At 39.4% G+C, this 23549-nt stretch overlaps 2 protein-coding genes across 2 annotated transcripts; both read right to left on the reverse strand.

The window, feature by feature from the left end:
* Positions 1–1519: 1519 nt before the first annotated feature.
* On the reverse strand, positions 1520–8210 carry mmp30 (matrix metallopeptidase 30). Its single transcript, XM_034683997.1, has 10 exons — positions 8112–8210; positions 6174–6421; positions 5904–6052; positions 5698–5823; positions 4068–4229; positions 3798–3993; positions 2919–3049; positions 2265–2424; positions 2071–2174; positions 1520–1656 (listed from the first exon to the last, which is right to left on the reverse strand). Exons 1-10 carry the CDS (start codon positions 8208–8210, stop codon positions 1544–1546), a joined length of 1488 nt encoding a protein of 495 aa, XP_034539888.1. The 3' UTR covers positions 1520–1543.
* Positions 8211–11495: 3285 nt separating this feature from the next.
* On the reverse strand, positions 11496–16539 carry LOC117812889 (collagenase 3-like). The gene is made up of 11 exons (XM_034683879.1): positions 16482–16539; positions 15909–16147; positions 15538–15785; positions 15301–15449; positions 14116–14244; positions 12799–12960; positions 12572–12704; positions 12340–12473; positions 12097–12256; positions 11890–11993; positions 11496–11763 (listed from the first exon to the last, which is right to left on the reverse strand). The coding sequence occupies exons 2-11, from the start codon at positions 16020–16022 to the stop codon at positions 11654–11656; spliced, it is 1443 nt and encodes a 480-aa protein (XP_034539770.1). The 5' UTR covers positions 16023–16147; positions 16482–16539; the 3' UTR covers positions 11496–11653.
* Positions 16540–23549: the final 7010 nt, after the last annotated feature.

Here is a 23549-nt window from a genome sequence, read left to right on the forward strand (position 1 = left end):
AGTACACAAGTAAATTTACTTTGTTACTGTCCACCACTGCTTTTTTAACACCCTATGTTGGTTTCCTTTTATTTCATCTTTTTACTATACACAAAATACCATTTTTTAAAATATAAATCTGATCCAAAGACTGTTGACTGTCCATGAGGCAGAGTCCTGACTTATGCTTCTCATAAAGCAGAGGGTCCAGATAGACTAAATCAGGTGAGATTGGAACGTTTTTGACCCTGTCCAACTCTGTCAGTGTCAGTGTGTAAGGATACTATGAGTTTAGTTTAAAGACAAATAATCAAATGATACAAAAAATATGTATTTAAAGCAAACTCTTTTAAGTTTAAATAGTGATACATCACAATTTATTATGCAAGGAAGAACCATTTCAAGAGTTAAGAGTCTGTAGAACTTATTTTATTATTTATTAGTTTATTTGACAGGGGCCATGCAAAACAAAAAGCCAAGCCAGAGTTAGCTATAAGCTAATTTTCATCTGTGGTCCCTGGGCAGGAAGATGTAAAAGAATGTACAATACAAAGGATAAAAACATACTACCTTTTAAAACAATACATAGGCTACTCAACACAGTCCATCACTAATAACAACACATTTTAAATTACATTTCATTGTCTCTAGTTTGATGCATTCAGAGGATTAACTCAGTGATCACATTATTGTTTTTCCTGGAGCCATAATTTCAGTTTACTTTTAAAAACACTGAGGCTTGTACAGTCTCTAATGTGGGTAGGAATTGAGTTCCATTTTCCTGCTGCTCTTATCTAACTTATCCACTAGGTGTCACCTTTGTACTATGGGCCACTGCCAAATTGAGATGGGTCCAGCTGCAGACCTCCACTCTCAGCCGATGCTCTTGCAGGCTCCACTCTGAGATCCCCTCTTCTAAGCTACTTCTAAGCTTAATTAGTGCCCTGACATGATCTTTCAAATTATCATATAGTCTTAACCACATGTTTAGATGTCTTCACCACACATGGAGTTTATTTTGTAAACTGTTTTTCCATTAAGAGTATAATATATATAATATATTTGACTAAAGCAGTGTTTTCTTTAGGGAACAGCTTCCACGGTGACCTGTTGAGCAGTATCAAACTTTTTGTTCAAATAAAATCACTTAGTACCCAAAAACCAAGATTCAGAAGAATAAAAATGCCAAACTCAAATCTCGGCTGATGTCACAGTGCCTACTTCTACTTCTTCTATACAGTCTACAATCCTAACACAATCTCAGGCATGATGGCTAACATTCAAATTCATTCTTGATTTGTGAACTTTAAGGATGTATTTAATCGGGCTGATGCATGCCAAGAGAAAACAGACAAAGATGACAGGTAACTGATGCCTTCAGGATTATTGCAGAGTATTCATTTTTCAACTGATGTACTGTTACATAGATCTTATACAGAAAACCCTCTAAAGCTACTTAGGATGAATTAGTTTGAAGATATTAGCTTTTATCATTTTATAATGCGTGTTTGTATGAGCGTGTGTGTGTGTGTGTGTGTGTGTTTGCTTGTCAGTGTATTTTGTCTCAGTATCTTGAGTTGCAATCCATCCATCCACTGTTTAACAGAGTGCGAATCACTCGTCTGCGGCTGTAGTGGTACTCGGTCTGTCTGAATCCAGATGAAAAGTAAATGTAACCTGTAATGACAGAATCGTCATTGTCATCCCACCAGACAGGAGCTCAGTACTTTACTGCAGAGGGATTAATTGCTGACCACTGCTGCATTCACACATGCACCTAACTCTACTACATTTCCCCAAAATATTCAGGGTGAGCTACATATGTGAATGCAAACAGTCGCATTTTCTTACCCCTACTCATCTGCACTTTTCCTGTCAGCCCCTTAAATTGAGCCGATGTAAGAAAGCTGCAGATGAGGTTAAGAAAAGATTCAGTGTGAGCGAGTGGGTGAGGGGCGGAGCATGACATGTATACCTTTAACTTCCATTAAATTTGGTTTGGCAGCTCCGAAAGGAAACCAAAAGGCAGGTTGTTTAGAAATGTTCTGGATAATTTCAGAAGTGCATGTATGAAAAGTTTTTATGACTCACCTTTGTTCATAAAAGCAGCATCCACTCTGAGACCAATCCCACTGAACTCTTTGTGGATTGATTTTGGGTACCCACCATCCATTCTGCCCCTCCTTTCATTGTAGCTAAATGTGCGATATAAAGAGTTGTGAGTAAATGCATGTTGTCTCTATGTCTGGTTTCAGATTCATATGAGTCCTTTGAAGATGTCTCACCTCCAGTATTTGCCCCTCACAAAGAGGAGAGTTCTGCTGATGAACGGCACAAAGACTGCAGCGTCCACCTTGTTGACGGATTGAGGGAAGCCAAAGTCGCTGAGAGGTTTGGGATAACCAGGGAGGACAGTGTTTCCTCTGATTCCCCAGTAATGATCACCTGAAAAGGTAGAGTTATAAAAAGGGAAAAGGCTGAACAAGACATAGATGGAAATCTTGAATGATTTGAGAGAAAAGCATGTTCACAGATCACTTCAATGGTATGTGACATAGTGATTGATGGATTAAAATTTGGATTTTACACATAATATATATGTATATGACATATACACTTATGAATAAATGTAAAGCATTACATAATCAAAGATAAGATAAGTAAAGGACTATCTTATCTTATCTTATCTTATCTTATCTTATCTTATCTTATCTTTGATTATGTAATGCTTTACATTTATTAATAAGTAAAGTGATGGAACCCTTTCCCAAGCACCCAAAGCATTGTCTTGTTTTGTTGACAGATATATATCTGACTTGCTATGTACTTAGCTCTTCTCAGCATATATCTGATTATTACATTTTTCACTTTTATAAAAAAAAAAAAAGACTATTTCACAAATATCTGATGACAAATGATAAACTCAACTGATTGTGTACCTTCAAAGAAAATGACAATGTTGCTCCTCTTGGACTCAAAAGCAGCATCAACTTTTTTTATTCCAGGCCAGATGGAGTCAATTCTCTGCAAACCAATGCCGTCCCAGGAGCTGCCTCTGCTCCAGAAATGTCTGACAAATAAATGAAATGCACAGTTTTATGACAAGGTAAAGCAGACAACTGCAGAACAATTTCCGAAACATTAGCTTCTTCACCAGAATCTCAGTTTAAGCTAACATTATAAAAAGTTACTTTTACAAAATACAACATATTTAAGTTTAAAATGTTCCATAAAGTATTTGATTTTCTATTTGCATGATGCTGCAAGCTTGAGGACCAATATCCAAAACAGTAACGAAGCAAGATTTCTTCTAAACTCACATCTGTAGACATTGAATCAAGGTAAATCAAGAGCAAATGTAAATCTTAGTTTTAGAAAACAAGAACAAACAGGAAACCGTACAGTCATTTATTTTAGAATCATACAAACATAAGCATAACAAAACAATACTGAAGCTCAGGCATCCCTCAGCTAAGGTCCAGCATGAAAACTGTTTACTGACAAGTTGCGCTGTTGCAACCAAGGCATACCAGAAGCAACATGGTAGCGTCACGGGACTGAGGTCACAGATGCAACCCTGACCTAAACACACATTACAGTGGGTACATGTACATCTATAGGGGGGTATACCATCCTGCTCTTTGCCTCACTAACCATTTGAGTACATGAAGACATCCCAATGTTGTCTAAACTGGGTTATATAATATTATACACTCAACCTATCATGTTTAATATTTTTGTGAGTATCATATGTTGAAATATCATGTGTAATCAATTAAACATGAGATGAAAAATAAGACAGCGTATACAAGTCTCACCCATCTTTGAAGAAGTAAAGGGTTCCATTGATGGTGGTTGCAGCGTCAAAGATCAGGTACCTGCTGCACCTGTCTGGAGGAGGCTCTGACGTGGGTTCAGGATCTGGTTCAGGTTCAGGTTTTGGTTGTGGTTTTGGCACAGGTTTTTGGGTGGGCTGTGGTTTGGGGTCAGGTTGAGGTGATGACTCTCTGACACCTTCAGGAAAGAAACAAAGTATCAGTAGGCTGTTGAGGCTTCATTTGAGTCTGTGAATTAGTATCATCCCTCACCATAGAGAGCCTGGACTCCTTGTCTGTCATCATTCGGCAGCCTGTAATCTTCAGTGTTCACATATATGTAAGTAGGAAACATCAGGGCGGTCTGGTCCTTGGAGTGGGATAATCCCAGTGCATGTCCAAACTCATGTGCTGCCACCAAGAGCAGGTTTGATCCTGCAGACAAACACCGATACAGTTACTACAGGTACCTAACCAAAGAGTTCTGCTACTTTTAAATCTGTGCCCCTTTTTTAAATGTTGGGGTTTAAATGAGTGATGGTAACACAAACATTTAGTATTACTCAGGTAGATTTCTTCGGTCATCAGCCTTGGAAGAGGCTTTAATGGCTGTAACAAAATACTCGACTGTTGACAGAAAACAAACATGACAGAAATGTCTGCAAGAGAGATCACAAATCCCCTTTCTTAAAATTTTGTTTGTCATTAAATGACTTGAATGGGATTACAAATACTGCTACAGTTGGCCGTTTTAGGCAGTCAATAAATGTATTATTGTACAATTATCTTAACAAATATGCTTTGCATTTTCTTCAATGTCTGGTACAGTGCCTGTGCAGATGGTTCCCATTTGTGAAGAGGGGTGCTGGAGTCTGTGCTTCATCTAACTGAGTCCTGTATCCTTGTAAGTTTGTTAGGGAGGTGTATTGGATTTAGCTCATCCAGTATTCTTGTGGACTGGGAGAAGGCTTGGTGCCTGATTGTGTTTCTGTGGGGGTCACCCACATAGCAAAATTGGTCTGATAGGTCTGGGACAGAACTGGTGTCAAGCCGGCACTGCTGGCTGACTGCTGGCATGACAAGTGGTATGTCAACCGGATGTGGAACAGGTCTGGCAATGATGGCATTGTATATATGATGGGATGCCACATCTGGCCCGATTGTGGCTTGGTTTATGTGGCCCAGATCTGTCCATGCCACATCTGGGCCGATTAAGGTTGAGCTTGTGATTAAGCTGGCCCATGTGTGGGCCGCCTCTGGCAAACTATATCTTTGCCACTTATGGGCCGTCATTCTTTGCGGTATGTTTCGCCGAGTCTGGCCGAGTCTTTGTGTACTGTGGGCCAGAACCAGGCCAGACCAATTTTGCTATGTGGGCATATGAGGGGTACTGCTGAGATATAGGGTACCAGGGCCACTACTACAAACCATCCTGTCACCAAAAAATTAGCCAAAGAAAAATGGATGGAGGCAGGGATAGGGATTTTGAAGCAATCCCCTGAAGCAACTCTGAATCTTTTTGTACCTATTAGTAATTGGGACCCCAAAATATGTCAAACAGTTTCCAGAATTCCCCTCCAAACTGAGCAGGGTATGTTTAGACTTTTGGGGCAGCTAAAGTGGGGCACCAACTTATGCAGGAGCATGTAGTATGTTTGAGCACATGCACAAATAAACAACATTTATGTTTCCACTGATTATATCTGCTTTGACCCCTAAATTAAAGGGCTTTTTTTTACTTAAAAAGTAACACAACAGAGTGGAAACATGTAAGTCTTTGAAGCTTAACTTGTAGAGGTAGAGATCCCAACATTGTTTAGGATTTTGGGGTGCAGCAGTGGTTACCCATCAGATTTAAATCACTCCTAACCGACCCTCAGAACATGCCCATAAACCCGAGTACCTGATGAGGTTAGACTCCAGGGTTCGTCTTCATCAAAGTGGGCGTCACCTCCATTACCTTCTCCAGGGGAGAATGCATGAGCCAAGACTCCACCTTGCCCATCAAATGGAGAAAAATCTCCATGGTCTGGTTTTAAAAGAAGAAGAATTTTAGTTTTAAAATAGTTCAAATATTTTCTCAAAGGCACTGAATGTAAATGTAAATACCTCGACCCTTGAACTTGATCATGATGTCAGCAGTGCCACTGTCGATTGGTTTGAAATCCAGAGGAACAACATCGCTGTAGACTTTAAAAGCCTTGGCTATGGTGGCATCCACATCGCTTTGACTCAAATCACGAGAGTATTCAGTGATCCTGCAACAAAGTAAGTGAAAATAGTATAGAAGAAGAGCTTCTCTAAAACAGAAGCTCTACTGTGCTTTATTTCTGGAAGAAAAGCTGTTGCTGCTTGTTACATGCAGGTCTTGTGGAGTACCTGTATGTGATCAAAGGCTTATGCCACCTGGGTCGACCCTCAAAGTGGCCGTATCTGAGCACGTCTGTGAAACCACAGCGTGGTCGAGCCATCACCTCTTTGGTGTTTGGGTCGAGATGTCCTGTCACCTCCAGCCCAAAATACTCCTGCATCTTTCTCAGAGTGTCATCAAAGGAATCCAGAGAGCTTCGCCAGACACTGTTGGGGGCACTGACGCCAACTTCAGAGAAGTACCGAGAAAGGTACTCCTGGAAAGAGGAAAAATTATAGCCAATGATCGGTTTCATATATAATAACCCTTTTTATTCTGCCAGGTCAAGATGCAATATTTACAACTCTGCCTTCAATATAAATTTAACAGAGGCCTGACAGTGGGACTAAGTTGTCCCACCACTGTGCCACCATCAGAGGTAGTACCAGAGACATTACAGGGGCAAGATGGGGTCAAGGTGAACCGGTGGAACAGTGCTATGTGTGTGTAAATATCTATACATGTATGTGTGTGTGTGTGTGTTTAGCTCTCATGCTTTAGCAATGTTTGAAACCACACACTGGCCAATGTAAGGTCAATATGTAAGTACAAAAGCACAGAGATGATGGAGCTGCATTACAGTGCGTTTGTGGACTCACAACATGAAAGGACTGATGATTAATCTGACTGATAAGAAATGGAGCTTTTAAAATGTAAATTGAGTATTTTGAAAAAAAATACAAAATTGTGCGTATACTGTATATATACGTTTTTTTTCTGGTCAGTATTTCTTAAAAAAAATGTTAAAAATTACAAATATCCTGCACAATGTCGCAGTGTTCCTGTCCTAAACCTTCATCAGGCAAACAGTTTGCAGAGTCAACTTAAAAAGGGTGTGGCTACCAGTCTCATGTTTCTCAGAGGCGCACAGCAAAAAAAAAAAAAATTGAGAGAATTTAGCTGGTCTAGTTTTACTTTCACCTTGGATCTCAATGCAATAAAAAACTTTCACAGGATCCAAAATGTCTAATCCACAAAGACACTTTTGAGAATAGGTCACATATTTCAGGCAGTGATCGATGGCCAGAGTTAGCTGCTGTCCAAAGAGCTTCAAGTGAAAAGCAGAAAATCTACAAACTCAGAGAGCTAAAAACTGTGTGGAAAACTACTTGCACTTTGCTGTACATCTAAACAGATGTTTCTTGCTAGTGGCATTATTGAGTAAGGCCAATTATTGACAGATTTATACATCAAACTATGTTTTTTATTGGTTTTGCTGTCCAGAAATGCACCCACTCTTCTGTTGTATACCCACGCACTCAGCCTGTACTGCCCTCTGAACACAAAGAGGGCGTTTCTTTGTTTTGGCATTCATCAACCGATGGACTCTTCAGACCCCTCATTTAGGTTGTGAATGACCTTATTTGGATATATAAGGTATATTCAGCAGTCAGTGGTGACAGCTTGGCCTCCTGAAACTTCAATCTCTGATCCAGATTTTATTACCAGGATAACATTTCCTATCAGATATTTTTGATGGTGGTATACATCCTACCTCAGTAATATCACTTATTCAAAGTATTTTTTGCTCATCTGAAATTACACATGCCTACAAATCCAGAAGAGATACTTTTCATTGAAAATGCCATGTAGAAATTACAAGCAAAAGATTTCTGTTTGCACCAAGTGTAACATATAATGTTTAGCATAGGCATGCATATCTCCAACTAATGTTCAAGGTTTCAAAGGATGCATAATGAGGAATTTCTGCTTTTTGGAAAAAAATATGGTTCATGGCTTGAAACCTGTCTTATTTTTTCTTAATACATTTTAAAAACATGACACCTTTTCATTTGACCTCATTTATAGGGCATTGATCTAGCAGAATCCCACAGAACAACTGCTTCCCGTTTCCTTCTTTGCATCATCAAGTTATATAAAATCAACAAACAGCACGACATGTTTACCTGGGCTTTAGAAAGCTCTTCTTGGCTGGATGATTCGACAGGTATGGCTCCGCACTGTGCCACTATCACAACTACCATCAAAGTGAGTGCACCCTCCATGACTCCTTTTTTCCCCTGTAGAGAAAGATCAACTCCAGGTACTCTTCCTCCAAGGTTCTGCTCAGGTGAAGAGTTGTGATGGACTATTTAGTGTTTTCCTGAAACTGTCGATTTCAGTATTTGTTGCGACGTAATGAGCTGGAAAGATGCATGATGGGGCAATAAACATTCCTTCAAGAGTCTGAACATGAACGAGCCCATTTCAAAAGACAGGATAAGAAGTGCTGTGGTGAGAGTGGGGTGGTGGTGCGAGAGCCAGAAGGGGTAAGATAAGGTCAACAATTGGAGTTGAATGGGCCTGCATGAACATGGTGGAGAGGAACCATCACACATTATTTATCAGATATGACTTAAAAAAACATCAGACCTGTTCTGTTTTCCTTTTTTGTTGAAAATTTCTTGTTGTTAACTTTAGTTTTTTTTATTGCATCACTTTTATAGTTTTCTTCTACGTCCAAACATTTGAACTCAAGTTATCTTCCTTTTTCAATAAATTCCATCCCTTTTGTTTGCCATTAAATTACTCATGTGGGATTTTTTTTGTGTTTAAGATGTTGAGCCCATGTCAGAATTTCCATATTGGATGGCTGTAATGTTCTCTCACACCATGGCCAGGCTGGAAGGCTAACAAATGCTGTTGTGATGTTGTTACACCAAGCACCACATTAGCGAACAACACAAACAAAGGTCAGTCAACAAATGAATGGATGTCCTTCTTGGCAAATCACTAAAAAGAAAATTGAGGGGTTATTGTTACTGCATGCTAATGTCACTGTTTGCTAGCTAGAGCAATTATTTGATAGCGAATGTTAACACATTTGTAGCTAATGTTACTATTTACTCGTTAATGATACTGTTTGTCAGTGTTGTGCTTTGAACGCAATCATATTTTTGATGAACATGGAACAGAACAGCTGAGTTTGCAACTCATGAATGGAAACGTGAGCGTAGTTCACTCTGGAGGCAATGAACTACTGCTCACACTCCACGGTCCAAGGAGTATTGTATCGAGAGTTGCCGAGAGTCACCGAGTGCTGTGTGTACTGCAACCAAAGTCAAATATATGGCACCAGACAGGCTTTAAGCATGGCTTATGCGTCTAGCGATCCAGATTTAATAAGCCATGCTGATGAAGCCAGCTGTTGAGAACATTTGAAGAAGTTTTATAAACAAATCAAGATAGATCCCTACGGACTTCACTCAACTGGTATGGTTTTAGAGAGGTGTAGCTATTTGAGAATGAGGAATAGTTCACTTTTATTGTTTTTTATTTTTTCTGTACCCTCAGCCATTTTATTTTCGGGGATTTTCACTGTGTATTGGGGCAATCCTTTAGCCAAACGTTCAGCTGAAAACTTGTAGAGTTTGTGTGTGTTTATAAGTTTTCAAAGCTGCAGATTATTTTCTGTTTTTAATTGGTACGTTCTTGGTTTCTAACCTTAATATCTGTCTATGATTCCATAGTAAAATACAGTAATTCATTTAGTTTAGGAAACGTCAATGACTGAGGGCTGGGGACTGAGGAGGCTCTATACTAAACAGGAATGTAGGTGCAGCCAAAAAAAAGATTTTTCGGACTAATAACTTCATTCAAATGTTAAAGTAATAAACTATGATTGTTAGTTGTTAGTCCGTGTGAACTGAGATTTGAGCTAGCTTGTTTTTAGTCTGAACATGCACAACAATGTATAGGACTGTTACATAACATTCATCACTCAACAAAATAAAAAGACAACAATCATTTAGCTGATGGCATGCCAGGGCTTGAGCCGTGGAACTATTACTTATTTTTCTGACATCAGCACCTGTGTTCATTAAAAAAAAAAATTGTTTCTTCAACAACACCTGCTTTCGCCAGAGATTACAAAATAAGATGCTTTGGAAAATTGTCTGTGTGGGTGCAGGAACCAGATTCATGAGTATCCCAGTGTTTTCTCTGTGTTGTAATCATCCTACCCCCGACTCCTGCAGCAAGTTACAGCAGCTCCTTGACATTATTGCACTTTTAACTCTTGGACATTTTAGAAATTGTATTTTTGCCCTTCTAAGCTTGATTTGTATCTTGCTTACATAAGCCTTTCTTTATTTTATTTACTGCAACGATCGTTCTCTATCAAATCTTTTTTTTTTTTTTACTTTCATGTCAGAATTGATCCCATTTGATGACTTTTCATTACCTCTAAGTCCATCTTTCTTCTGGTCTCTAACTGCTTTCTTGTCTGTCTTTTAATTGCCTCTGTAACTGAGTTGATAAAATTATAAATGAGAGTTGCTCCTCGATAATCTCTCGAGTGCAGGTTGTTGATTATTTTGCACAGTTACACTTTTGGCGTGTTCATCAAAACTTCAATGATAATGGTCTTTATTATGAATCACACTCATCTGTTAACCTCTAGTGAAGTCAGGTCCACTGTGGTCAAAAAAATGAATTATTTGCATGCAAAAGTTATACTGTATAATAAATAATATTATTATAGTATGGCTCTGTTCTGGGAGCTCCCTGCCCTTCCATAAGCTTACGTGGAATGCCAAAGTCTGAGGAGGGGAGAGCACACCTCCCCTCTCTTTCATGTGCATAGATGAAAAGCCAAGGCAAGGAGAGCATCAGCAAAGACCCTCGGGCATCAGCGACAATTCATAAGAGACTGGTAAAATCAGCCACAGTAGAAAAGGAGGAGCTGGGATGGAGATAGGTTGAAATCAGTTTACAGGGGAAGAAGCAAAAGAAGCCAGACTGAAGCAGTTTAAATAGCACGCCTATTTTGCTATTTTCCAATTTGATGAGTAGATGTAATCAGCTGAGCTGTCAGCTGATGTTCTGTCAGTCGAGCTTGACTTCGTAGCCTGCCTGAACTAACGCTATGCTCAAATTTTGGCTCTGACTGTTGACCCGTAGTTGATATATGCACACACACACCAACTTTATAAGCAAGTAACCAGTACCAGTCAAAGTTTGAAGGGTTTAGTAAAGGAAAAATAACTGAAGAATATTTTTTCATTGTTTTTGATGATGTTATTCTGAAAGAGTGTCACACTGTTTTCACCTATGTTGAATAACTTGTGGCACATTTGAGACATCCCACACAGGTCGATAGCTGCAGTACGTGATTAAACCAGTGTTGACCAGCTCACAGGTAGAAAGTCTCCTCAAATATTTAATGACAAACTGTACAAGGCCTGACTAAATAAAGCACAAATGGTGGCAGTAATAAAGTTAAAATAAGAGACACGCTACTGACATGAATAAAAATAATGGAAGTTTTATTCATATATCCTTTGAATCCAGTTTCTTTAAAACTCTAATTAGAAATGATACAAATAAATATTACAAAACATATTTGAAAAATAAAACATTTAAAGCATATCATTTCAACACTGTGAGTGTACATTCATTCTAATCAAAAGTGGTGACATAGACAACGTTTCTACAGCAGAAAAGTGGTCTAGTAATTATTGCAGCGTAGGAAGTAGCCGTTCCTCAGCACGCGGAACAACCTGCCACTCCTCAGGTCGTACTCAAACATGTAGGGTCCACTGTAGATGTATGTGAAACCTGCAAAGCAGAAGCTTAGTGTTTGTTTTTGTGCTTGTCTATTTATACATTATTCTGTTGATTACACCTGATTACATTTCCCATCATGTCCTTTCTTTTCGAAAGGCTCAGGTCAGCTTTACTCACCTCTGTACTGGAAAGCTGCGGTCACCTTCCTGTCAAAGCCGCTGAAGGTCTCATCCACCCGCTTGGGGAAGCCGCGGTCCATGGTCCGTCTGGCCTCATCGTAACTAAAGAAATACAGACAGTAAATTAAGGGAACTCATTCTGGGTAAAAGGTAAAGAATATCTTGTCCATACGAAAATATCAATTTATAAACTCTTTGAACATACCTGTAGTAATTGTTGCCCACAAAGAACAGAGTCTTGCTAGAGTCAGCGTCGTACAGGGCTGCATCGATTTTCCGCACACCTCTTGGGAGACCAAAAGTGGACAGTCTTTTAGGATAACCACGAACGGGAGTATAGCCAGCGAAAGCCCACACCCTGCGGCCTGAAGAATAAACAACATACCAGTTACTCAGATGAACTTTAATAAGGGTAGATCAGATTAATTCCTCTTTGTATAAAACTTACCTTTAAAGAGGAAGATTTTGTCTGACTGCCGGCTTTCGTAAGCAGCATCGATGTTGACTGGAGCGTTGGGCCAGAAGCCTGTGATGAGACTTTGTGTCGGTGTGTAGCTCTGGGGTTGGCTGCGCCAGAAGAAGCTGAAAACACACAAGAAAACAGCCATCATGTTCATAAGCCCGACCACAAATGATTTGTTTAGCTGTTTTAACAATGTGCAGTTCAACACATCTCATACCTGTCCTTGAAGAAGAGCATCTCTCCTCGCAGGGTGGTTACAGCGTCCAAAACCATGGTTGAGTCACAGGAATCAGGGGTAGTGGGGGCCTCTGGTTCAGGGCGAGCAGGATCCTTAGGGTCAGGGTTTGAACCTGAGGGTTATGAAAATTAGCATCTCATTGATAAAGAGTTGGGTGAATTTTTTGAGGTGGGATTGAGATCAAGAGTTTGGTTGGTAGTCCTTACCATAGAGAGTCTGGATTCCATTAATGTCGTCACGGGGCAGCACAAAGGTGTCAGGGTTTCTGTATGTGTACACAGGGTACATGAGAGCGCCAGGATCATCAGAGTGAGACAGACCAAGGGAGTGACCAAACTCATGGGCAGCCACCATAAAGAGGACATAACCTACAAAAGATAAAGATAGTTAGAGTCCAAGTACCAATGGATAGTTGAGTAATTCAGTCAAAAACACATCTTCAGATATCAGTGGATTAAGAATGACTCTTAAGATAAATACAAACACATGAATACTGGAATATACTCTAAATATCTGTTTTTAGAGCTGATTCTGCAGAAATATAAAGCTCCAGTGAGAGATTTGTTGATTCTGCTTGCATTGGGGCTCATTTTTTCTTAGTGCAACTACTTATTTAAACATAGGGTATGACAATTTAGTCCCAATTTTAAAAGTTTTTTAAAAAGTAGTTTAAAACCCGGGCCCACCAGGCTATGTGGTTTTTATTCTCAAAACCACTTTTTTTTTCTCCAAGCAATTCCACACAATAATTATTATTTCACTGAATTCTTTTGATGGAGATGCACAAAATGTCACGCTATGATGTTGGATTTTACAGGGTCTAACCCCAAGTTTTGATTGCTTTTAAAGTAATTTTATATTGTGTTGTATTTATCCTACTCAGTTCACCTTAAATTAGAACTTAAAAAAACTCACAATACACCCCCTTCAGAAAGTTTTTGGAAAAAGAAAGATAAATGCAGCAGATAAATCTAACTAAAAAAATGTTCTTCCCTTTGTCATTTGTTGTGCTATTTAAAATGATTAAACTATTTTATTAGAAATGCTGGAGGAAGAATGTCTCCAATAAAATGTCTAAGAACTCATCGGTATCTGAACAAGTCATGTGAAGTGCTAATACCTGAGGTTCCTTGAGTGTCCACTTGAGGCTGGCTCCAAAAGCCCCAGAGGCCACATACACACCCATTCAAAAAAGCTGTTTTTTACAACTAAAATAAACGTGTTTACAGCCTGGTTCAAAAAATAGTTTTGTTCCGAATAGTTAATTTCTCTCAACACACTGTACAGGGTGTGATTTTTTTTTTATAACGCATTACTTTTGAAGATATTTAGGTAACAAGTTTTTTTTAAATAGGGGTCACGGCTGACTGGACTGTAGCTGAACACATAAGAATAACTCTAGGTATTAATCATCTCCTGAATTGTGAAGGAGAAGTATTAAGAAGCTCTGACCAAAAACTGTTGAGAATAATTACATTTATATAGTTTGAGTAAATCTGCAAAACTTTAAGTAAGCTATCCACCTCTGTTCGAGCGGAAAGTGAAGGTCTCATCGTCATCAAAGTGAGCATCTCCTCCAATGCCTTGGGAGGGGGCGAAGGCGTGGGCCAGAGTGCCATCAGGGCCATCAAAGGGGTAATAATCTCCATGTGCTGTGAGAAAGAACATTTTTATGTCAAGTGAATGTGATGAAGAAAAAAAACTTTTACATCAGACAAGCACATCAGAAAAACATGATAGTACTTTGTAATTAGGTGATAACAGTGCTTAGATGCCCCGTGGGATATAAAAGCATCAAACTTCAGTTAAGATAAACATAGCCTGCACAAAGCTGACAGCAAGCAGCAGCATGCCATGGATAGAAAGATTGTTGTCTCCTTGTTTTTTTAAAAGATACACATTAGGTAAGTGTTCTCGAAACGTAGTTATGGTAAACTGCCTCTCATTATAGGATAAATGTCACTCAAGTATGAACAACTGATAATGAAAGGTTTTAGACTTCAGGTGCCTGCCTTTTGTTCCTGCAAAACAAATTCTTAACACACAAACTTCAAATCTGGTATCATTTTCAGGGTTTTAAAGATTATAAATTATATTATTATAAATTATATAATTACTTGAGTTAAAAACAATAAAAACATTTTATTAACAGTGGAGGCTGAGTTTCATTACTCAGTGTTTGAGTAAATTTCTGATTTACATGGATTTTACTTAACTAACTTTAATTTACTACCTTTAAACTGCAGCTTCAGAGTTTGTGAGTTTCCTTTCCTCATTCATATCAGCCAGCTGCTAGGAAAATGTGCAGTAATATTTATTTTGTACTATCTAGTATATATTGAATTACTGTGTTGATATATTTATTCACATTTATTAACTGTGTTTTTTCTTCATAATTTCATTCTGCTTGCATCTCTGATGTTTTTGTGGAATGACAATACAAGAAAACCTTTAATGTTTGATGTAAAAGGACAACTCTTTAAAGGCAACCTGCCTTGAATTTCTGCTTACCTGTCATATAAGCATGACATATATCAATGATATTATTAAGAAAGACTGTTAAAGGAACCATTCTTTTCTGAACTCCTGTACTTTTCCTTATGAGAGTACATGACTGCTTTTAATGCTGAATATTTAGAATACAGAAGGACCCCCAAAGATCAATATCTGAGTACATCTTTCATAACTAAAAGTTATTGGAGACTCACATCTGCTGCCAAAGGAGATCATGATGTCAGCGGTGCCCCTGTGGATTCTTGTAAATCTCAGAGGAGTGACTTTGGCCCAAACCTGCAGAGCTTTCTCTATGGAGTCATCGATCTCTGCCACGGACATATCAGGTGTGTGGTTCTCGATCCTGTAAGAAAAGCAATGGATAACTATCAGTTTATCTGATAAAAAGTAAAGTTCTTTCAAAACAAACTTTATCTGCTCTGATCATTTACCTGTAGGTGAGGCTGTTTTTTCCCCACTTAGGGCTGCCTCCAAAGGTGGAGAATTGTGCAATGTTTCCATCTGGGACGCCACAGCGGGACTTCTTCATCAATGTTACCGTGTCTGCATCAAGGGACCCAGTTATCTGGAGGCCAAAGAATCGCTGCATTTCAGTCAGCTTCCTGGCCACCGGACTGATCCCCCGTCTGGCATTTGGACCCCTCTCCTCTGTGAGGTTGAAGAAGTTCTTCAGGTAGCTCTGTAAAAGAAGATTAGAAGTTAGTACCTTGTATTTGGTCATGATGTAGAGAATATGTGGAACAAGAAAAGCTCCTGATGTTAACTTCAACAGAGAACAAATGCATTACAAGTCAAAGCATACCTCTGCTAAACTTTCATCCTGGGCAGTGAGTGGTGCTGGTGATGTTGGTGATGCTGGAGCACAGTAAACTGTGAGAGCCAGGCTTGTTATGATGCACAGACTGTATGACCTCATACTTGCTCGTTGGATGCTTCTGAGTTTCTGTGCTGGAGTCAGCTGTTATATACACTGAGATGTGGAAGTGTTGGGGAGTGGGCGTGTTGAGCAACTACCTTCCCGGGTCTGTGACTCAAGTTTTCCTTATATGGATAACAAGGATGATTTGTGATGATTGCTCAGACAGCATTAACAACCCCCCCCCCAAACATGACTATATTATGATGATATGACACATAACATGTTTATATCAGAATGACAGATTTAAATGAATCAGGTAATGTATTCTTGTAAGCCAGTATTAATTTTTGAATAATTCAACCTCTGAATGTATACAGATGGCACCATTATTGTGTATTAAAACAAAGATAGTATTTGTTTTTAATGCCTCACACTCATACGGTCTATGAGCCAGATTCAGGAGGAGTTTGTATCTTATTTTTATTTTTTATTTCTATAAATCTTCTGTAAGCTCACATTTTGATGGATTCTATAATTATATTGTACTTCAGATCTTTTTAAGACAGGCTGTTCTGAAGTCTCTCCTGTCCTCACTCACCCTCAGGGTTACTGCTGACAAGATAGTGATAGGCTTTGTGAGCAAACACAGACAAGCTGTGTCATGTCCTGAATTGGGCTTCCTAACATGTAATGGAGTATTTAGAGATACCACAGATTGCTCAACATTCCGAATAAGTTACTCCCACCGCTTTAACAGCTATACTACCGTAAAAATGTGGTTTATAGTCGTGAGTCAATTTTCAAACTTTAACGTCATCACTTTGGAAACTTCCAGTATTTTATGCCTTTGTTTGAGCTATATACCTTTATCAAGCATCAGAAAAATTTTGATCTCCTTACTGAAATCCCACCGCTAGAGTAAGAATAATGGGCATTTATCCCGATCCATTAAGCCAGAAATAGGCTGTCACCAAGGTTGTCCACTACATCCCGCCCGCATTAGACTCTTTATCAAACCTTTAGCTCAGGTACTACGGGAAGATCCAGAGACTAATGGGATTGCAATTAAGGAGATTTAATACGAGATTCATCTATTTGCGGATGATGTTATGCTCACGCTGAAAAATACCAGAATGAATTCCCATCCTATAACTTGATACCAAGTGAAGACTTACAAAGCAAAGTTAATCTTAAATTGGACTTCCCTGCTATAAAATACCTCAGAGCTAGGATCCCAAAAGATTCTACTAAAGTATATGACTTTAACTAAGGTCCTGTTATTAAGGCAATCACAGCAGATCTAGACAGATGGACAATACTGCTACTAGATTTGTCAAACCGAATTGGAAGTAATACAGGACCCAACAATTAAATAAATACAAGGGTGGGCTCTCACTTCATGCATTGAGGACTACTTCATGCTCAGGCAACATACCATAGTATGCTGGTGCAATCAAGACCATTAAGCTAAATGGAAATATCATAATTTGAAACACAGGCAGTCTGTATTAGGTATACCTGGATAATGCCAACCAATGGACCAGGGTGGCCCTCAGTGTTTGGTTGAAGACTTGCAAAAGATTATGTCTTGAGAAATATGCAAAAATGCTGAAATGGGCGACATGTGACTCAGACTTGAAGCCAGCTATAAGTGATTCAGACAGTGGGTGTATAATGGCATAACAGCTATTGGACTATAACTTGTAATGGTGTCTCGGTCACCTCTCATACAATCTGGGGAGAAATCTTTTCTGCAGGTACACTACCAGTCAAACGTTTGGACACACCTTCTCATTCAATGGTTTTCATTTATTTATTTAATTATTTTCAACATTGTAGTTTAACACTGAAGACATCAAAACTATGAAATAATATGGTTTTGCCATAATATGGATTACAACAGTAGTCAAACGGGGCTATCCATTGTGTACTAACCCTACCTCTGAACAACACAACTGATGGTCTCAAACACATTAAGAAGGCAGGTCATTCTACATATGAACTCTTGACAAGGCTTGTGTTAATTCAAAACCATTCCAGGAGTCCACTTCATGAAGCAGATTGAGAGAATACCAAGAGTGTGAAAAAAACAAGATATAAGATTATTTCAGCAAAGGATGATGACCCAAACTTTATCAACATATTTATTGATGCATACAAGACAAAAGACAACAAACACCTCACATCACAAAGCTATATATGTTAACTACTCTCTATATTACAGAGAAATGGGTCAGTAGATATCTGAGGAAGGCTGGTGTGATATTGGGGAGGGTCAAGTTAGGACCACCAACTCTAGAATGTAGGAATTCTGCTTGAAATGTACAGTATGGTATTTTGTCACTGCTAAATTATCATTAAAACAGCAAGCCTCTCTCGGACTTGATGAATGTTAGAGTTAGTGTGGCATGTTTATGACGAGTCATTTTCATAGATTCTGAGCCTGCTCTCTAATTTAAATATAAGAAAAAGAAATAAGAATAGTTTTTGGAATTGAAGTTGTTATTTACTTTGCACATTTTACCTTGAAAAGTAGTGAATGGACTAAAGACTCAGGACAAATATGGCTGCATGCAAGAAAGCCATCAAAGGTAAGTGGATGCAGACAAGTCCACCAATAAAGGAATACTGGATAGCAACCTGTTGTCTGTGTAGATGATAAACACTGATCTTTACAAATGAATGGAACAACCTCCCTTTCTTTATTTTTTGTTTAAACCTGAAATTACAATAACAAGACAGTTAAAAAAGTTATTTTATCATTATAATAATAAAAAAAAAATGATTCTGTGAAAAATATATGGGTCTTCTTATAAAAGACAAGGGGCCTTATTTAAACAGTATAAAGCACATGGCCCCAAAGGAATGAGGATGTGTTCAACCACATTTTGCTAGCTAAGCGGCACACAGAGGTTGGATTAAGTCCCTCGATTATTCAAAGGTGGGTTTGGGATAAAATATGAATCAAACCAACAAGTGTGTCTGAATCTATGTATACAAACAGTTACTGTTGACATGTACCTCTTTCAACACACCAAAAAAAAACACAACAAAACTGTCTTTTTAATGTGCCCAGTATCTATGAGGGTGGGGTTGATTTGTCAGAGGGAAAAGAATGGGCTGTGAAGCACTTAATGTGTTGTTGTAAGTACTTATTCCCTCAGCAGAGGGGGGCAGAAGGCAGCAGCTACAAGAAGTACAGCTTTATACCACACGTCCCAGCATTGCAGGCAAGTGGAGTCTGTAATGTCTGTTGGTCAAGTCATGGCACGAATTTTGGCTTTGTGATCACCTAATCTGATACAGGAACCATATCAACAGTTTTTCAGTTTTGTCCCTAATACTTCTGACTTTCATCCTGGTCACTTCCTCTTCAACAAGTTCAGAGTAAAGTTAGAAACCTCAGATACAGCGAAAATGTGAAACTAAAAAGACAAGGGAGACCACATCACCATGATCTCAATGTGGAAGTTTTTATCTGGTTAGTAGTGTTCCAAGTAACCATGTCTCTGCAACCTCGATGTGAAGTGTCCCACTCACCCGGGTAGCTTTGACTGTGAGCACAGTGAGAAGTACTTCACAGATTTTATTTTAATGCCAACACGAACACATCCACACGGAGACTAACTATCCCAGAGACAAGCCGACTCAAAAATGTTTAAAATAATTCAAACAGGACAGAGACCTTGTAGCTGTGATCAGTGTGGGTAAACTTTCAACCACAACACCAGCTCTCTGCTGCATGTACAGCTCTATGGAGAGAAACCAAACAACTGTAGCAATACATTTACCAAACCTGTCGTAACTCATACAGACTCACTGGAGAGAAACCACACTAGTGTGAGCACTGTAAGAAACACTTAGCTTCTCCAGCTAAAGAGACTGGAATCACACAAAGACGGTCTGTGTCAGAAAAAACCCACCATATTCAAAAGGGGTATGGATCTCTCCTTTACAAGACTGTCCCTTTCAATTAGATCCTTAATTGCAACAATCAATGTTTTTTGTTAGGAACTATTGTACAAGAGTCTGACACTCGAGTCCAAGAGAAGTCTTAAGTCACGTTAGTGCGCAACTTAAGTACAGCTTGTCAGTGGCCCAGTGACCACAGGAGGTGCCCTTTACATGTCCACCCCTGAGACAGCCAGAGTACGCGTCTGGTTTGGGAGCCTCACAGCATTCAGTGGTAAGATTGGAGATTTTGGGGCATGAGGTTGACATTTTGTCATGGGTTTTTTCTGATAAATTTATCTTGGTATCTTGGTTGTTCTTTCCTGTGCTATTTTGTATGGTGCCTTTCAATGGAGTTTTGTTTACCGTGTTGATGAGAAATGACCATATGACCCCCCCCCCCTAATCGTACTCACAACATCGTAAACTGAAATTTTCTGAAAGCATAGAGTTCGCAAGTTGTGACCAGTCTGATGAGGTTCACATAAATAGTGGAGTAAGAGACCATGGACTCCAGTTTCAGGCAAATACATTTTGTTATTATGGAACTGTTAGGGTCTGTAGCTAGAGGAGCGAAATTAGCTAACATTAGAGCGCAACTTGTGCAAGGTGGTTTGATTAACGCTAGCTACGTACGGGACCGAGATGAGCCATAGCAAGTGTTAATATAGATCGTTAACTTTGTTGTCTTTTGATTTGTTCCTTTTCCCTTCATTTCAGCACATATAGAAAATAGTAATATTAGCATTTCCACTTGTAAAGCGTAAGGACAACAATTTAGCTTTTGCCCTTCCGCCAGGTGACAGTGTTGCAACCTCAATGCCAAACCACTCATTCACACGACTTCACCACACACGTTCACAACTTTACAAGTTCCATTTGAATGCAGCAGTGGTCTTTTTTCCAATGTCTTGTGATTAGGGTTAGGGTAAGGATTAAGGTTAGGATTAAGGTTAAGGTTAGGGTTATGATTAGGGTTAGGGTTAGGATTACGGTCAGAGTTAGGGTTGGGGTTAGGGTTAGGGTTAGGGTTATGCTTTCGGTCAGAGTTAGGGTTGGGGTTAGGGTTAGGGTTAGGGTTATGATCAGGGTTAGGGGTATGATCAGGGTTAGGGTTATGGTTTCGGTCAGAGTTAGGGGTATGATTAGGGTTATGATTAGGGTTAGGGTTAGGATTAGGGTAATGACTAGGGGTAGGGTTATGATTAGGGTAAGGGTTAGGGTTATGATTAGGGTTAGGGTTATGATTAGGGTTAGGGGTACGGTTATGAATAGGGTTAGGGTTAGGGTTTTGATTAGGGTTAGGGTTATGATTAGGGTAAGGGTTAGGGTTAGAGTTAGGGTTAGAGTTAGGGTTCGGATTAGGGTTAGAGTTAGGGTTAGGATTAGGGTTAAGGCTAGGGTTAGGTTTAAGATAAGGGTTAGGGTCAGAACCAGAACTAAACTTAAGCAAACAGAACCAGAACCAAACTCAAGCAAACTGAACCAGAACCAAACCAAAACCGAACCAGAACCAAACCAGAACCAAACCAAAACCGAACCAAAACCGAACCAGAACCAAACCAGTACCGAACCAGAACCGAACCAGAACCAAACTCAAGCAAACCGCACCAGAACGGAAACAGTACAGAACCAGTACCGAACCAGAACCGAACCAGAACCAAGTCAAGCAAAATTACCAGAACCAAGTCAACCGAACAGAACCAGAACTGAACCAGAACCAAACTCAAGCAAACAGAACCAGAACCAATTCAAGCAAACAGATCCAGAACCAAACTCAAGCAAACAGAACCAGAACCGAACCAAAACTGAACTAGAACCCAACCAGAACCGAACCAGAACCGAACCAGTACCGAACCAGAACCGAACCAGTACCGAACCAGAACTGAACCAGTACCGAACCAGAACTTCTTCATTCTTCCCTTAACACGGATCAGTCGTCCTGTCCCCAAAGCATGAGGTTTCCACCCCTATGCTTCACAGTAGGTCTGGTGTCCTTGGGATGCAACTCAGCATTCTTCTTCCTCCAAACACGACGAGATGAGTTTTTACCAAAAAGTTCTATTTTGGTTTCATCTGACCACATGATATTCTCCCAATCCTCTTCTGGATCATCCATATGCTCTCTGGCAAACTTCAGACGGGCCTGGACATGTACTGGCTTAAGCAGGGGGACACGCCTGACGCTGCAGGATTTGGGTCCCTCTCAGCGTAGTGTGTTACTGATGGTAGCCTTTGTTACTTTGGTCCCAGCTCTCTGCAGGTCATTCATCAGGTCCCTCCGTGTGGTTCTGGGATTTTTGCTCACTGTTCTCATGATCATTTTGACCCCACAGGATGAGATCTTGCATGTGGCCCCAGATCGAGGGAGATTATCAATGGTCTTGTATGTCTTCCATTTTCTTACAATTGCTCCCACAGTTGATATATTCACACCAACCTGCTTGCCAATTGTAGATTCACTCTTCCCAGTCTGGTGCAGGTCCACAGTTTTCTTCCTGGTGTCCTTCGACAGCTCTTTGGTCTTGGCCATGGTTGAGTTTGGAGTCTGACTGTTTGAGGCTGTGGACAGGTGTCTTTTATACAGATAACGAGTTCAAACAGGTGCCATTAATACAGGTAATGAGTGGAGGACAGAAGAGCTTCTTAAAGAAGAAGTTACAGGTCTGTGAGAGCCAGAAATCTTGCTTGTTTGTGAGTGACCAAATACTTATTTTCCACCATAATTTACAAATAAATTCTTTAAAAATCCTACAATGTGATTTCCTGGATTTTTTTTCTCATTTTGTCTCTCATAGTTGAATCGTACCTCTGATGAAAATTACAGACCTCTCACATTATTCTAATTGGGAGAACTTGCAAAATCAGTGGCTGACTAAATACTTTTTTCCCCACTGTATATTCAGGGAAAGGTGCAGTCATTGATCTTGTGTCCTTGTTGACAGTGTCACTTCTGTTAAGGAATCCCACAGTTAGTGTGTTAGCTAGGTTGGGATCAATATACTGTAGGTACAGATCCCATACCTTGTAAAAAGTATCAGTTATTGAGTGCAGCATACAAGTAAGAAACTCCATGGGCATACACTGCATGATCATTTTGTGCCAGTTTTTCTTTGTTGGAGGCTTCTCCTTAATCCACAGAAGGTTTTTCCTTGCAGCATATGCTAAAAGGTTAAACAGTCGTTTGTGATGTCTATTGATAAGCTTCCTGTCAGGAAGGCCAAGAATAAGACAAACAAGGTCTGGCTCAACATCCACACCAAATATTATACTCAGTTGCTCTACTATACTGGACCAGTATTGTTCCATTTGGGAACAAGACCACATACAGTGAGTATAGTCTCCTATCTCAACTTTACATTTAAGGCAGAGAGGAGATAAAGTGGCATTCATTTTGTGACGAAGGTTGTGTGAAATTTGCAGTTGTGAGTCTTCTTATGTCTTCCCTGATCTCCAGTGTTCCTTTTGTGGATTTTGTTTTTAGAACATTTCTGTTTGATCTCATTTGCTTATTAAACCTTATTTTTAGCCTGCATTTTATGTTTCTGATTCCTTACAGATACTGCATGTTATTATATTTCTTCAGTCCTGCTGCCGCACCATAGATAAATGTTAACAAGAAGAATCTTTAGA

The sequence above is a fragment of the Notolabrus celidotus genome, chromosome 5, assembly GCF_009762535.1.
Source record: "Notolabrus celidotus isolate fNotCel1 chromosome 5, fNotCel1.pri, whole genome shotgun sequence".
Taxonomy (NCBI): Eukaryota; Metazoa; Chordata; class Actinopteri; order Labriformes; family Labridae; genus Notolabrus; species Notolabrus celidotus.

Excerpts from the sequence above, each read along its gene's own strand:
- mmp30 (XM_034683997.1), bottom strand. The coding sequence starts at position 8,210 with ATGGAGGGTGCACTCACTTTGATGGTAGTTGTGATAGTGGCACAGTGC. Across the intron at positions 6,053-6,173 it reads AAGCCTTTGATCACATACAG|GATCACTGAATACTCTCGTG; the intron begins GTACTCCACAAG and ends ACTTTGTTGCAG. Across the intron at positions 1,657-2,070 it reads TGCTGCTTTTATGAACAAAG|GTTACATTTACTTTTCATCT; the intron begins GTGAGTCATAAA and ends CTGTCATTACAG.
- LOC117812889 (XM_034683879.1), bottom strand. The coding sequence starts at position 16,022 with ATGAGGTCATACAGTCTGTGCATCATAACAAGCCTGGCTCTCACAGTT. Across the intron at positions 12,474-12,571 it reads ATGCTCTTCTTCAAGGACAG|CTTCTTCTGGCGCAGCCAAC; the intron begins GTATGAGATGTG and ends GTGTGTTTTCAG. Across the intron at positions 11,764-11,889 it reads CGCAGCTTTCCAGTACAGAG|GTTTCACATACATCTACAGT; the intron begins GTGAGTAAAGCT and ends TCTGCTTTGCAG.